General features: G+C 35.5%; 1 protein-coding gene across 1 annotated transcript in view; it reads right to left on the reverse strand.

The window, feature by feature from the left end:
• RSL24D1 (ribosomal L24 domain containing 1) overlaps window positions 1-14292 on the reverse strand; it is a 16744-nt gene extending 2452 nt beyond the window's left edge. Inside the window, exons 1-4 of the mRNA XM_069098091.1 lie at window positions 14127-14292; window positions 11129-11242; window positions 4110-4182; window positions 534-597 (exon numbers count right to left, since the gene is read on the reverse strand). Coding sequence (XP_068954192.1) covers window positions 534-597; window positions 4110-4182; window positions 11129-11242; window positions 14127-14207 — 332 coding nt within the window. The 5' untranslated portion in view covers window positions 14208-14292. The remainder of the gene's footprint in view (window positions 1-533; window positions 598-4109; window positions 4183-11128; window positions 11243-14126) is intronic.
• Between the last annotated feature and the right edge of the window lie 339 nt (window positions 14293-14631).

Below are 14631 nucleotides of genomic sequence, written 5' to 3' on the forward strand. Positions count from 1 at the left end.
AAAAAAAAAAAAAAAAAAAAAGAAACAATTTTATCATACAATTAGGGCTTTATTAATTATTGCCCTGTTCTCTAATTATATGCTCTTATATGACAGACTTGCAAGATTTTTATAAGGAGGGACTGTCATTCTATTTCTTGCGAAACTGCCAGAGCATCTAAACAAATGTAAACAATCGAAAAATCCTCAGTTCGACACTCAAGTATCAGATGTCCCCTTTCTGCTAATTCTTATAAATAAAGGCTAGAAAGTGAAGTATGCTATGTAATGAGATAGCCTTTCTAAACAACAACAACTCAAGGAGTTTCTGCAGCTATAACTTCAAATGATTCCTTGAAAACACACTCTTTAAACAACATAATAAATTGTGGTTAATACCATAAGAGCAATTTTAAACTTGGGTAACTGGTAAAACAATGTTACAGAAGGATTTCAAGGCATTAAAACAGAAATAGACATAAAGTATCAAAAATGTTCAACAGGATAATATTATATAAGCTGTACCTATAGTTACTTTATTCAAATTTTCCTACCTGTTCATTATAAATTTAGCTTGACGTTTTTGTTTGATCTCTTCTACTCTCTTCATGGCATCAACTGCAATAAAAAAGATAAAAATATATTTACAACACTGTAATAAGCATATGCTTTCAACCCCTGTGATTCAAATGCACCTGTTCTTTAACAATTTTTTTATTATTCCTTCATTATCCTAATTTGAAAGCAATGAAATTGAAAGTAAATGCAAACATCACTACCACAATAAACTGGGGATAGTATAGACATGTGCTGACATGTTACATATTCTTGATTAATTATTCCTCATAAATTCATCTTTTCATAAATACCACTTCTCTAATTTTTTAAGAACCTCAAAGGCAAGAGGGAATGAATGAAACTTACTCTCACTGGATTTGGCTTAAGAAGGGAATAACATAAACGTGCAATTGGGTATCTTATCCTACAGGAAAGTAAGGGGGAAGTGGATAAAGGGGGGAGGGGAATGATGTAAGGGAGGGCAGATTAGGGGAGGGGGCAGTCAGAAGCAAACACTTTTGAAAAGGGACAGAGTCGAAGGAGAAAACAAAATAAGTGGGGGGGGTGGGATAGGATGTAGGGAAATAAAGTTAGTCTTTCACAACATGACTATTATGGAAATCTTCTGCATAACTACACATGTATAACCTATCTTGAATTGCTTGACTTCTCAATGAGGATGAGTAGGGAGGGAAGAAGGGAGAGAATTTGGAACTCAAAGGGGTTTAGTCCAGGCAACGGGGTTTAGGAATCTATCTCACCCTATCAAAAAGTAAGGGGGAAGAGGATATGAGAGGTGGCGTGATAGAAAGGAGGGAAGATTGGGGTAAGGAATAATCAGAATGCATGCCATCTTGGGGTGGGGAGGAAGGGAGATGGGGAAAAAATTTGGAACTCAAAATCATGTGAAAATGAATGTTGAAAACTAAAAATAAATTAATAACAAAATAAAGAAGAACCTCAAAGACTCTTCAGTTTTGATCTTAAGGAAGTATTGTAATAAGGAGAAGACTTGCAGTTGTAAAGTACGTGAAGTCCTGCAGTTAAGGAGAGGTAAAGAATTTGCTTTACCAACCAATGACACCAGCAAAACAAAAGGAGAAAGGGAATTGTAATAATGTATAAATATATTTATCTATGAAACAGTATGTGCACTGCTTAGCTTAACCTTGCTTCTTAATGACATCATGAATGCTATTTTGTGACACTATTCAAAAGATCTAAGTTATAAAGCATGTAACAACAAAACTGGAGCTGCCCCCAAGAAGCAGTAAGAAAACACTGCAAGGACTAACACACTGACACTGAAACCTCGCAGTAAAATTTCACAATGTAAAATGGAAAGAATGCTGGGCTAGAAAACTATAGGAAACCATATTCTTGAGCCAGCTGTTGCATTCTTCCATCATTTCAGGCAAGTCAACAAATCTCAGTGAGACACAATTACGTCTTCTGCAAAATGAAGATACAACCTACCTGCCTACCTCCAAGGGTTAATGTGAGTATTAAACAATAAAAACAATATATGTGAAAAATCTAGCTTTAAGAATATATAATACAGGGGCGGCTAGGTGGCGCAGTAAAAAGAGCACCGGCCCTGGAGTCAGGAGGACCTGAGTTCAAATCCAGCCTTAGACACCTGACACACTTACTAGCCATGTGACTTTGGGCAAGTCACAACCCCAACTGCCCTCCAAAAAGAAAAAAAAGAATATATAATATATTCAAATGCAGCCTCAGACACTTAACATTTACTAGCCTATGGCCCTGGGCAAGTCACTTAACCCCAATTGCCCTACCTTCCCCCCCTTTTCCAAAAAGGAAAAAAAAAAGAATATATAATTTAGGTGAATCACCACTTAGAAGTATAGGTGAAAATAAAAGCATTAACAAATGGGAAGAATTCATGCTGCTACAAAATGCCTGAATCCAAGATTCAAAGGAAGGAAAAGCACTGCTAGGGAAATGTACCAGACTACAAACTAAGCAGTACACATTTAGGACTTGATGCTGAAAAAAGTACTTTCAAATACTGCAGCATACTTAGTCAAAGAATGCCATCTGGGATTCTAACAAGCACATCCCTCTCCTGAAACATGAGATCCTGCATGCAAATTATTTGCAAAGCACAGCCTGTAACTTCTCTTATTTTTCATTTACTTCAGATTCCTCCATCATTTGTAAGTTGTGAAAGAAACTAGCCTATGTTTGGAAATAAATGGAAAAGTAAATTAATGTGAAAAAGCACAGATGGTATCAACACAAAGTTTTTAGTTTTCTTAAGTAATAACAATAACTAGCATTTAGAGCTTTAAGGTTTGCAAAGAACTTTTTAAAAAATTATTTTATTTGATCCTCATAACAACCATGGGAGTTAGGTGCTTTTATTATTATTTTACAGATAAGGAAACTAAGGCAAACAGAAGGTAAGTGACTTGCCCAGGGTCCCGAAACTATTAAGTGTCTGAGGCTGTATATGAACTCAGGTCTTCCTAACTCCCAGCAATCTATCCACCTCACCACCTAGCTACTTTGAAGTATATGAAGATGATAAAAATGAAGCACAGAAAACTGCACAGCTCAGAAAATAAGATAAGTAAGTGCAAGTTCCCTGTGGCTAAAGTTAAAGTCAGTAAATCTGGAATTCCCCCCCACTCCACCCTTTTTGCCCCCTCACTCATTTTCTGAAAATGAATACTTTCAAGTAACCACTTAACACTGTGAAAGCACCACGTCCAAAAGAAATAATTTCTCGTTTTGCAAGTATTTCCAATATTCTTGTGAAGACCTACCTATTTTCAAACAAAAACCTTGAAATCTTGGAAAGAGACCCTAATAGAGAAAACCTCCCAATGAAAAGTTATAGATGTGGAAAAACTCAGACATATTCACAATCCCCACCAGAAATGCCTGAACAGTAAGGAAAGGAACACAACTAGAAACTGTTTAGTTTTATGACCTGTCAGATCAAGACCTATTATCTATGAGCAGGGGACTCCTATTTCACATCAATTCTTTCTTGTCTTCAAAGTTAAGCCCAATTTTCATAAAAATGCCTAAAATATAACAAAAACTACAAACTTTAAAAAAAAATCAATAAGTTCATTTGAAATTTAGTTTTAATGAAATGTATCTAATATAATAATTTTATGAATAAACCATATTATACATTTTTGCAATCCTAAACTGACAAAATAGCTTTGGATCAATAAAGAATATTAAATTAATAATATAAATATTCGTTTTCCTCCCTCAACTGTCCCCAACACCTGCCAAGGCTTGTGTTTCTCCCTGGCATCAAATTACTTGTTTTAAAGAAAATCTATGGTTAAATTCTTCTACACATCTTAATAAAAACATTATCTACATATTTATACCTTGGCATTAAATAAATTAAGGTATTACTTATTAATTTCTCTCAACCAAAGGTAGCTAAGACATAATCACCTACTATGTTATAGAGAGGATGCAATTTGGTGATGGTTGTTCCTATGTCAACAAAGTCACGTAATTTTTGTGGATATATCAAATCAGTATGACTTGAAAAGCCCTATAAGCCCCTTGTATGTTACCTGTTTTATTCCATAGCTCTCTCTGGTATTTGACAGGTTCATTTCTACGTTTTTCAAATTCAAATGAATTGTCCTGCATAGAAAAATAAAAGAAAAATTATGTATTTATGAGAGATACAAAGTTAAAATAGTGTCTTTTACAGACAGTTCCAACTATGTCAAACCAGACACATTAATTTCTTAATTATACAATGACCCCAGTAGAAGCATTTTTATCCATTCATTCCACTATATGTGGGACACTGGGCTAGCTATTGTAAAAATAAAAAGAGTAAGACACAATCTCTCCCCAAAGGGCTTACAAAGGAGAGAGCATTAAGACATACATAACTGAAGAGAATAAAAGGTAGAACTGGAAACAAAAGGCATGGAGAAGAGGAACTGAAGAATACTTGTAGGATACTTTGTGCTATGGGAGAACAAAAGGTGGTATCTGAGCCAGGTCTTAAAGGATGGGTAGAAAAATGAACCTTGAAGGTTCATTCTAGAAGGATGGAGAGGAGGTCATTCTAAAAACAGAGAAAAAGAGCATGAATCAAGGCATGAAAGCAAGAAAGCAGCAGGCATATGTCTGGCTTCTTTCAAATATGATCTTCTACAAGAAGCCTTTTTCCTAGTCCTCTTCAATACTCGTGCTTTCCCTCTAAGACTACCATGAATTTATCCCTCATACATCTTGTATATAAGTAGCTGTTTGCATGCTTTCCCCCATTTGAATATGAACTCCCTGAGAGCAGGTACTATTACTGCCTTTCTTCACATCCCCAGGACTTAGCACAGTGGCACACTGGAGACAAGAAATGCTTATTTACTTTGCTGACTTTGGCTAAAGTTCAGAAAGCACAAAAGGGGATAATGGAAGAAAATGCTGAGGTCAAGGTGGGCAAAATTGAAGGGGTCTCATAGCAAAATAAGTGTAGACTTTATTTGGCAGGAAGTGGGGAGTCCAATAACAGAAGCTTTTTGAACAGACATGTAATGGCGTCAAAGCTATACTTAAGAAAGATTAATCTGGTAGCAATATGTAAGGTTGGACTAGAAGAAGGTAGAAAAACCAAAGGCAAAACAACATTTAACAGATTAACTTAAGAGTCTGAGAAAGAATATTAATAAAGGTTTAAATTAGAATAGCAACAGTAGAAACAGAGAAAAAGAATGTATGCAAAACATTTAAGGAGCAAAATCAACAGTATTTACTAATATGATGCAGGGAAGGGTAAAATCAAAGTTGATTTACAATGGCATTTAAGTCTGAGTGACAGTGACGAAGGTGGTGCTATTATCAAAAAAGAGAAATCAAAAGAAGATTTGGGGAAAAGGATTATTAGCTTGGTTTTGAAACACCAAGGTGGAAATGCCACCAGAAGAATAAGGTAGAGATATTCAGCAAATAATAATAATAATGAGACACAGTTCCAGAAATCAACATCTAGAAGGCACCTACATGGAAGTGTTAGTTGAGTGATGTGGTAAAAGAAGACAGTATAGTGAAAAAAACACTGCACGTGTTCTTAGCCTAAATTGGTCAAGAAACTAAGCCAGCAGGAGACCTAGGCATGAACTTCAGCTCTGACACTTACTAGCTATTTGATCATTGCCAAGTCACTTAATTTCTCTGAGCTTCAGTTCCCTCATCTGTAAAATAGGGATAGTGATATCATATGCTACCTTCTTCAAACTAAAGCACTTTAAAATCTTATACAAATATAAGTAAAGTGTTGCTAGCATCAGATTTCCCCAAGATGAAGTGTAGGGAAAGTAGGCCAAAAATAGAATCAGGGGAAATAATAGTATTTGGAAAATAGGAAGGGCCAACAAAGGTTTAAAAAAAAAAAAGCAGGAGAGCATGTTATCAAAGAAATCAAGGGAGAGAAAAATTTCAAAAAGGAGGATCAGTTATCAGTGCTATGAAATTCAGAAGCTGGATGGAGTTTGAAAAAAGACCAATTGATATAGTAACTAGCAGTTATCTGATGACCTTTGAAGAAGCGGTTTCAGCATGTCAGGAGCACAAGCCATATTACAACAGCTTGGTGGGGAATTAGAAGCCAACTGGTCAAGACTACTCTTACAAGAATTTTGGCAGTAAAGGAAAAACAATAGGAATATTCAGAAATGTGGATATGAAAGATCTAAAAATCAAGAAGAGGAAAGACTAAAAAATACAAGGATAGAGCAAGATATCTAAAAAGACAGGGAAGGATGATATAAGGGAAGAGGAACACTTCTTTCTCTGAATGAGGAGGAACAGAGAAAATGGTGGAAAAAGACCGAAATTCTAAAGTGGTAAGCAAGTTGAGGGATTTTTACCTTAGAGAGTTCAATGTAAAAAATGTAGCTAATACATAATTCTGAATATATTGTTCCTATAATCTATTAAAAGTTAGAAAAAATTGGAGCAGAGTTAGCTGTAAATAAGATCAAGTCAATCTCAAATATTTTAAATCTTTAGAGTTGAAAATTATGATGAAAACTTCATTATCTATGCTATTTGAAATTAATGTAAATATTGATAGTGAAAAATAGTATTCAAAGGAATTCCACCTAGGTTAGTACTTTGCTTCTATTTATGACCTCTTGTAAATGACAAATGCCACTGCTTCATTCATTTATACAGAATTTAATACTATTAAAAATCTTCACTGGTAAATATTACCAGGCTTAGGGGGGGAAAAAAAACTATTTGCAGTATCAATTCATTGACAATTTCTTCAGCATTAAAAAAAAAATTTCTAGAGAGTACCCAAAACACTGATTTCAACACAAACTGATTAATGTTAAAAAAAAAAAAAGCAGGCAATTAAAATGCCAATAAATGAAAACCCTAAATTAGGGAGGGGGAAAAAGGCATAAAAATCATTTTTTTTTAACAAACAGCTATCCCAGTTATGCAGATTAACATTCACCAAAAATGATCCCTTCCCTCCAGGAACTCTCACTTTGCATATCTCACTAACACTTCTGCACTCTATACTGTGTTTCTTTGGGGACATTATACTTTCTTAATGGATTGAGATCTCATGAAAGTAAAGATAAAGTTGTCATATTCATTATACCCGCTTATACTACCCATGATACAATATATATATATATATATATATATATATATATACACACACTACCCAATATATAATATATAAAATACACAAGTATATAATAAATATATTACATATTATATATAATATAATAAACACATAAGGATATTATATATAATTTATATTATACCCCATTATCCTATCCAGAGCAGTATACACTACACAATAAATCACAATGCATGATTATGATTCAATTTGACAAGTTGATGACTATATAACGAGTGATATCATCTGCCTTCATAGATTCAACTATTATTCACATATAGATGAGCCAGGGTGGCTCATGGATTAAGAGCTGACCTTTTAGTGAAGACCTAGGTTCAAATCCACCCTCTAACAAACAGGCTAGGTGAGCAAAGGCAAGTCACCAAACCTCTCAGTGCCCTAGGCAACCTTCTTAGCCTCTAACTTGGAGAGAAAGTGATGATCTATTTTAGGAGAGGAAGGTCCTCCCAGGAAGTTTTTACATAGATGAAATCAATGGATCTGTAAAAAAGTGGATGTCATCCTCCTAAATTTACCCAGTCCTCCCAATCCTATACAATACTGTTTCACTGTCAACCGAAAATGACAAATATTTTAAAATGAGCAGTTTTACACCCGATTAGTATTACCATAATGCCATAACCTTCCCAAGATGCTAAACAAAGAATATGAACTTGATTTAAATTTTTCCTCTTAATTTTATACATTCAATGATTGCCAAATCATGTTGTTCTTTTCTGTATCTCCAGCATCTCTATCACAAAAAGCACAGGATTAAGAAATTCTAAGGTTTAGTGTACTTTGAAACTGAGGCCCTATCATCACAATATCTATAGTAAATAGTAAAATAATCAATCCAAATAATAAAACAGTGTCCTAATTTTGTGTCACCATGTAATCTAAATTTCATTTGCATGATTACAAATGACAATATTATATTTTAAGACACAAGACTAAGATTAAGCTAGATTTTAAGACACAAGATCTAAGTATTTTAGGAATCTGCATGTATGCTAGAACAGACAGAAATACACACAGTCTGTTTCTCTCTGACATTATCAGTGCTGTTACTCACTTAAGCCTGTGATTTCCACATCCCATTAAGCTATTATTTCAGGAGATCTAAAAGCTTATCATTCTAGAATGACTTTGTAATAGCCACATAACTCCTTTATCCACATAAAAGAAGCGTGCGTATACAATACAACCATGCAGTTACTCATATTAAAGTAAAATCACTGAGATTTTCCCTAATGAAACGGCAAGACCTATGCTACTAAATTACTTTAAAAACATCATAAAAACTGGTAAGTTAGTAAAACCTGAGTTTTTACTTTAGTTGTGACTTTGTGGCTTCTAGTATATTCAAATCTGAGTGAATTTCTAATGTATTACTAAAATGGAGGTAGCATGCACTTGACAGAAGTCCCCAGCTAGTGAGTAAACAGATGGTAATTGTGAGAAGGTAGGTGTCAGATCATAAGCTCTCTGGAGAGGAAAACTCTGTTATTCATTTTTGCATCTCCCACATCAACCTACACATTGTAAGCACTCAATATATATTTGGCTGAATCAATGAAAGAGATAGGAAGATGAGTAGTTCATTAGCAAAATAACTACAGGATAATAGTAACCTGAAAGTCCCTCAAAAGGGACTTATGGTCATCAAAAAGGTAATACAAAAAAGATCATGGATTCTAATTTTCCTATATTTTATAGAATACAAAATACGTTTCTCCACCTGGCAAATTTTCTTTTTCCATTAATTTTCAAAGGATAAATCTCTAAGGTGAGACATGCAAAATACAAATCAGAGTAAAGTCATATTGGGAAGCAAACTAAGTCTCAAGAAAGCATGTCAAATTGTTGTAGATCACTAATCTCCCCAGAAAGCCTTGAGATTCCTAACTTTTTCATATTTTGATAACCTTCTCAATCCCTTAAAAATTAGTGCAATACTACAATTCTAGAGCACTAAAGTTGAAGTACACACCCACCTCCTGCTAGAGAAGTGATGGTCTTAACATAAAAAATACTTTGGGGCATGATCAACGTAAGAATTTGTTTTGCTTGACTAAGCACATTTGTTATGAAGGTTTTCTTTTGCCTTTTAAAAAAATTGTTCAATTTGAGGCAGAAGGGGGAGGTAGGTGAGAAGAAGAGAAAATAAATACCTACTAACTGGAAAAAAATAACAAAATTCAAATGTAATACAGTTGAAGTAACTGCTACAATAATGTGCTTTTCCCAGAAAAGCCCTATAGATTTTTTTCAACTACTTTAATTTCTGATTCTGAAAAATACAAATAATCCTTGATAAGAAGCAGCCTTGACTGGGAAGGATAACATTTTCACAATTAAAATACTAAATTAATATTTCTTAAAAAGCCAATACAATACTGCAATTGTGCCAATACTAGAGGCCTGGCTGAAGAGATCTGAATATTCCTCCTTTAATCACTCAGCTCCAGATAGGGACAAGAAACAGAGGACTCCCTAGTATGTATATACTTACATGTGTATGTACATACATATGGTAGTCATATAACTTTTTTTCCTAAATATTTTTATTCTTAAACCTTCAGACATCATACTATACTTTACTACCTAATTATATCCTTGAGACATTTTAAGTGTTATTTTTAAATGAGAGCCTGTTCATTAAATAAGTCAAAACTTACTACAATCAATTTGTCCAGTGATATTTATACAGCACTTTCAGATTTGCAATGCACTTGGCATACATTATCTCATTTGTGGGAAGACACAGTACAGGTACCACTTTACATAATTTTAGAAGCAAAATAAACAACAAAAGCAGGACTCTCTTCTAGCAAATTCTCTCTTCATTTATCTAAAAAAAAAAACCCCTCGAGGAAATTCTAAGGAGCAAAACCAGCAACTATGTATTAATAACATTCCTCTGACTTAATTCATGTAATAATTTGGGGACACAAACTCCACCTAAGTACAGATCTGAACTTACAATATCACGGGTTCTGTAGAGAAGTTACCCCTCAACAACTTAAGAACTACAAGCCTGGGAACTTCTCTGGTTGGAAGGAACAGTGCTCTATCATCTCCCTACCTTCTCTATGACTGACCGGGCCTCACTGCACATACTGTTCCATACATCATTATAACCTCTAAAATTACTTTTTATCTAGGGTTCAATTAATGCTGACCCTCTTTGGTTTTTCTTAGATGTTCTTCGTAGGTCTTTATATTTATTTTATTTTTTCACTTTAGAATGTTAAAAGCTGAAGTTCACTCTTTAGTATCTCAAGCACTAGAAAAGCACTATACCAATCCGGAAATACCCACCTAATACAATCAGCTAGGATTTTCCTTTCTTTATTCAGGTTTTTGTTTTTTTAACCTAGACCCTTCAACAAGGGAATATCTGATATGGTACTTACTGATCTAGAAAAATTCAATCCTAGGTTATAACATAGTGAGCTTTCTGTATCCCCACAGTAATTAGCAATAAATATCAGCAAGGTTCTTCACTAGCTTTGTCTGGTTAAAATACTGCAAGTTGCCATGGATGGACTCAACACTCCTTAAAAATGTAAAAAAGGTAATATGATTCCTCCTTGAGGAAGCAAATCAAATCTTGAACTGGAGAAATTATCTACCAAAATGAATGCCGCAGTTACCCTATATTTTCATAATGGCAAAGGATCTGAATTTTTTTAATGACTAAATATAGCAGAGTACTCCTACATACTGTAACCTGGCTGGCTTTTATTTCTCTTATTAAATTCTAAAGAATTATAATATTCAATGACTTCTGAGAATTACAGATTACCTAGAAAATCAATAGAAAGGTAAAACTAGGCAATCATTTTACAAGCAGCCATTTAATGACCAATTCTACTGCTAAAACAAAAATCAAAGTTTTGAAAAATATCCATACTCCCAGTTCATTGTACTTACCACTGTAAGTTCTTTGCCAGCTGCCTTTCGAAAGGCTTTAGTCCATCTGACCTTACGAGGATTGCGCTTCTTTTTAAAATTTTTATGGCATTTAGATTTACAAAATCTGAAGACCTGAAGGAAAAATAAAAACAAAACCAAATAAATTAGCATCAAGGCTCCTCCTGAAATAAAATGATACTGTCCCAAGCCAAACACATCGTAAAGTAAAACCGAGAAACAACAACTGCTATGTACTTATTTCCTGTCACCCACTTCATTTTAAAATCAATCAGGGACCACATACTAACATATGACTCTCAGAAAAAATTCCAGGGAATAACCCACTGACAAGATGGAATCACTAGAAATATGGCCCCAAGATATACTTACTCATTTTTATAAATTTGAAAAACATTAAATTTCCCATATTAGTCCCTCAGAATGAGAAAGATGTTAAGGAAAGTAAGGTAAATTTCTAATCAACCTTTATTCTCAAGAACTTTTGTGTACTTCAAATGCCTTTAAGGGAAAAAAATTAATTAAAAAATAATTAAATGATAGGCCAGGTAATTTTTTTAAAAATAATACTTTTTACAGAGACTCATTTGCTTAATCTGAAAACTCACTTGAGTATTTCTCATCTTAACAAAAAGCTAAAGAAAATTTAAAATTAACTCCATTTTAGTATGGCTATTTTGATGAGAGGCTTCATAAAATGGAAAGTGAGCTGGAAGTCAGACTCATTAAGTCCTTGATTCAACTCCCACCTCTGGCGCATACTATGTGACTACTGGTAAATCATTTAACCTCTCAGTGCTCCAGACAATTAATTTTCCAAAATTAAACTGGAGGGCGAGTTTAACCTGTATTAATAAAGGAAGCTCTACTGGAGCTCCCTATAAAGATGGAGCCACAAGTCCTGCTACCAAAAAAACTTTTTTGCTAAATGTATACTGTATTTACATTTAAGACTGCTTATTCACAAATCTGATTAAAAATAAACAAAATTTTTTACTGGTCTCTTAATATGACTAATAATCCAACTTACTTCCTTCTATATTTGAATACAGACCAATGCCCCCTAAAAGTTTGTGATGCTTTAATGTGCTACTAAAACTATTCATTCAGTCTCATGTCTTAAATGTAATATGTGCTACATTCTGCAGGAAAATGGCATACATTTTTAAATGATTTAATTTTTGTGAAGTTTTGCAAATAAAATGAAATTGAGCTTGTTTACTGTACATTACTTAAAGCAACTCATGAAAAATAGGTTAGCAGGCAAACAAGTAGTCATACTCAAGGAATAGTTGAAACTGCTGAATTCCAAAGTATCTAGAAGATATACAAATAGAAGACATCAACTAGCATACTTCTATAACATTAATACAGAACTTTCTAATTTGAGAACTCAAAGCAAACACCTCAACCCTTAAACAGTCCTATGATTAACAACAGGTATACAAGATTTTCAGTCTGTATAAAGAAAAGTATATAGCATAACAAAAATATAAGTTTCTTGTACACACAAGCAAAATATAACACTAAGATTTGTCTCAGTTCCATATACATATATATCTCAATGTTTTTTACAAAGGTATAGTGTATTTACATTTAAGACTGCCTATTCACACATTAAGCCCTACTGTGCCAGGCTCTGTGCTAAATACTGGGAATAAAAAAAGGAGGCAAAGATAGTCCCTGCCCTAAAGGAGCTTACAATCTAATGGAGGAGAAAACCACAAACAAATATATACACAGGATAACTAACAAATAATTAACAAAGGAAAGGCACTAGAATTAGGAGGAGTTGTGGAAGGTTTCCAGCAAAAGATTAGATTTTAGTTGGGACTTGCCAGAGAAGTTAGTAGGTGGAGCTAAGGAGTAAGAGTATTCCAGACATGCCCAGAACTGAGAAAGTATAGCCAAGAATATGCATCCGGCTTAAGAACTAAGAAAACGGAAAGGTGGGAGGGGACTCAGTTATGGTTGGTTTTGAATGTCAAACAGATTTTTTTATTTGTTGTATTTGAGGCAATAGGGAACCAATGGAGTTTAGGGAAATTACGTCATCACTAGGAAAATCACTTTAGCGGCTGAATGGAGGAGGGAGAGATAGCTTTACATCATAGGTTCTTAACCTTTTTCTCTCATTGAGTCCTTCGTGGAAAAAGATTGTTAAATAACTTAAGGAAATGCTAAATTTCAGTTAGAAGTTAGTGAAAATAAAAATACAACTTTTTTCCCATTTGAGTTTAAGGACCTCCTGAAATCTATCCATGGATCTCATATTAATATAAACATATTTTTATCGTAACACAGAATGTTGTTAAATTAACACATGATCATCTTTCCGGCCTCACCTTTCCCACTCCAGCGTTATGCTCCTTTTTAAATATAAAAAGACAGCCCCCGCACACCTCAATCTACTTCCCCCCCCCAAGCAGAACATAGGCTCCTTTAGGGAAAGGTATGTCCCATTCTTCCTTCTAACCTCCACCCCTAGTGAGTGCCTCTTACAAAGCAGGAGCTTAAATGCCTGTTGAATTAAAACTGGATCCCCCAAAGAGGATGTTAATTCCTGAAGGGCCACCTCATTTTTTGTGTTTCTATTCCCTAATCTTAATCCTAAATGTGTCTTGCCCACAAGAGGCTTAATATTTACTGAACTGAATTGTTTACTGTTTAAATTGTCTTGTCCTGTAGCCCCAAGTGAAAGTAAGCCACTCAAAAGAATGCCTTCTCTAACTCCAACTCTGGGGTGGGAGGTTCCCAGAACCTGACCAGCCCCGCCGACCACCCGCAGCAGGCCAACGAAACAGCCGCAAGCCGAAATGACCCAAAACACTACGGCAAGCGAGAGAGGCCCTTTAAAGAGGGCACAGTCGTGTATTGGAGGTTGGAGGAGGGAACCTCTGAAGGGCCTGGGGACGTACATCAGACCCGACACGCGCTCACCCAGCTAGCCGGCACCTAACACCTCCTCCAGTCACTCGCCCTCCATCCGCGACCTCACCTTACAGTCATTGCGGACAAACATCATGCCGTGTCCCGGATACACCGGACCGGAACAGAAATAACACTTCTCGATGCGCATCTTGAAGTCGAGCCGCCACCTTTCCTAGAGACCACGGCGCTTGAGAGGAAGTGACGACGAGTACTTTTCCGGAAGTACTTTTCTTCTTCCAGGGCTTCTTGAAGGCCCCCCCCCTCCCCCCCCGATGACGCGCAGGCGGGGGCGGACCCTCTGGCGCCATCGTGTGGGCATTGCTGAAGGCGACGCTTGATGGGAATCGCCTGCTCTGCGCTCCCTGGCGGGAACTGCGAGAGGTTCAGCCCTGGAAGTTTGTGAATCCTAGGGCTCATCACTGATGCAGGAGACCTCAGAGACCTCAGAGCTCACCCAGGCCAACCCCAGTCTTATAGAAGTGAGGAAATTGAGTCAAAAAGATATTGTAGATTCACAGTTAGAAGGGATGGTAGAGTATCCTCCCCCTCCCTTTCCCAAAGAACTATCCCAT

This window comes from Petaurus breviceps, unplaced genomic scaffold (genome assembly GCF_028583685.1).
Source record: "Petaurus breviceps papuanus isolate PSGF00001 unplaced genomic scaffold, PetGlider_PUasm1.0 37, whole genome shotgun sequence".
NCBI lineage: Eukaryota > Metazoa > Chordata > Mammalia > Diprotodontia > Petauridae > Petaurus > Petaurus breviceps.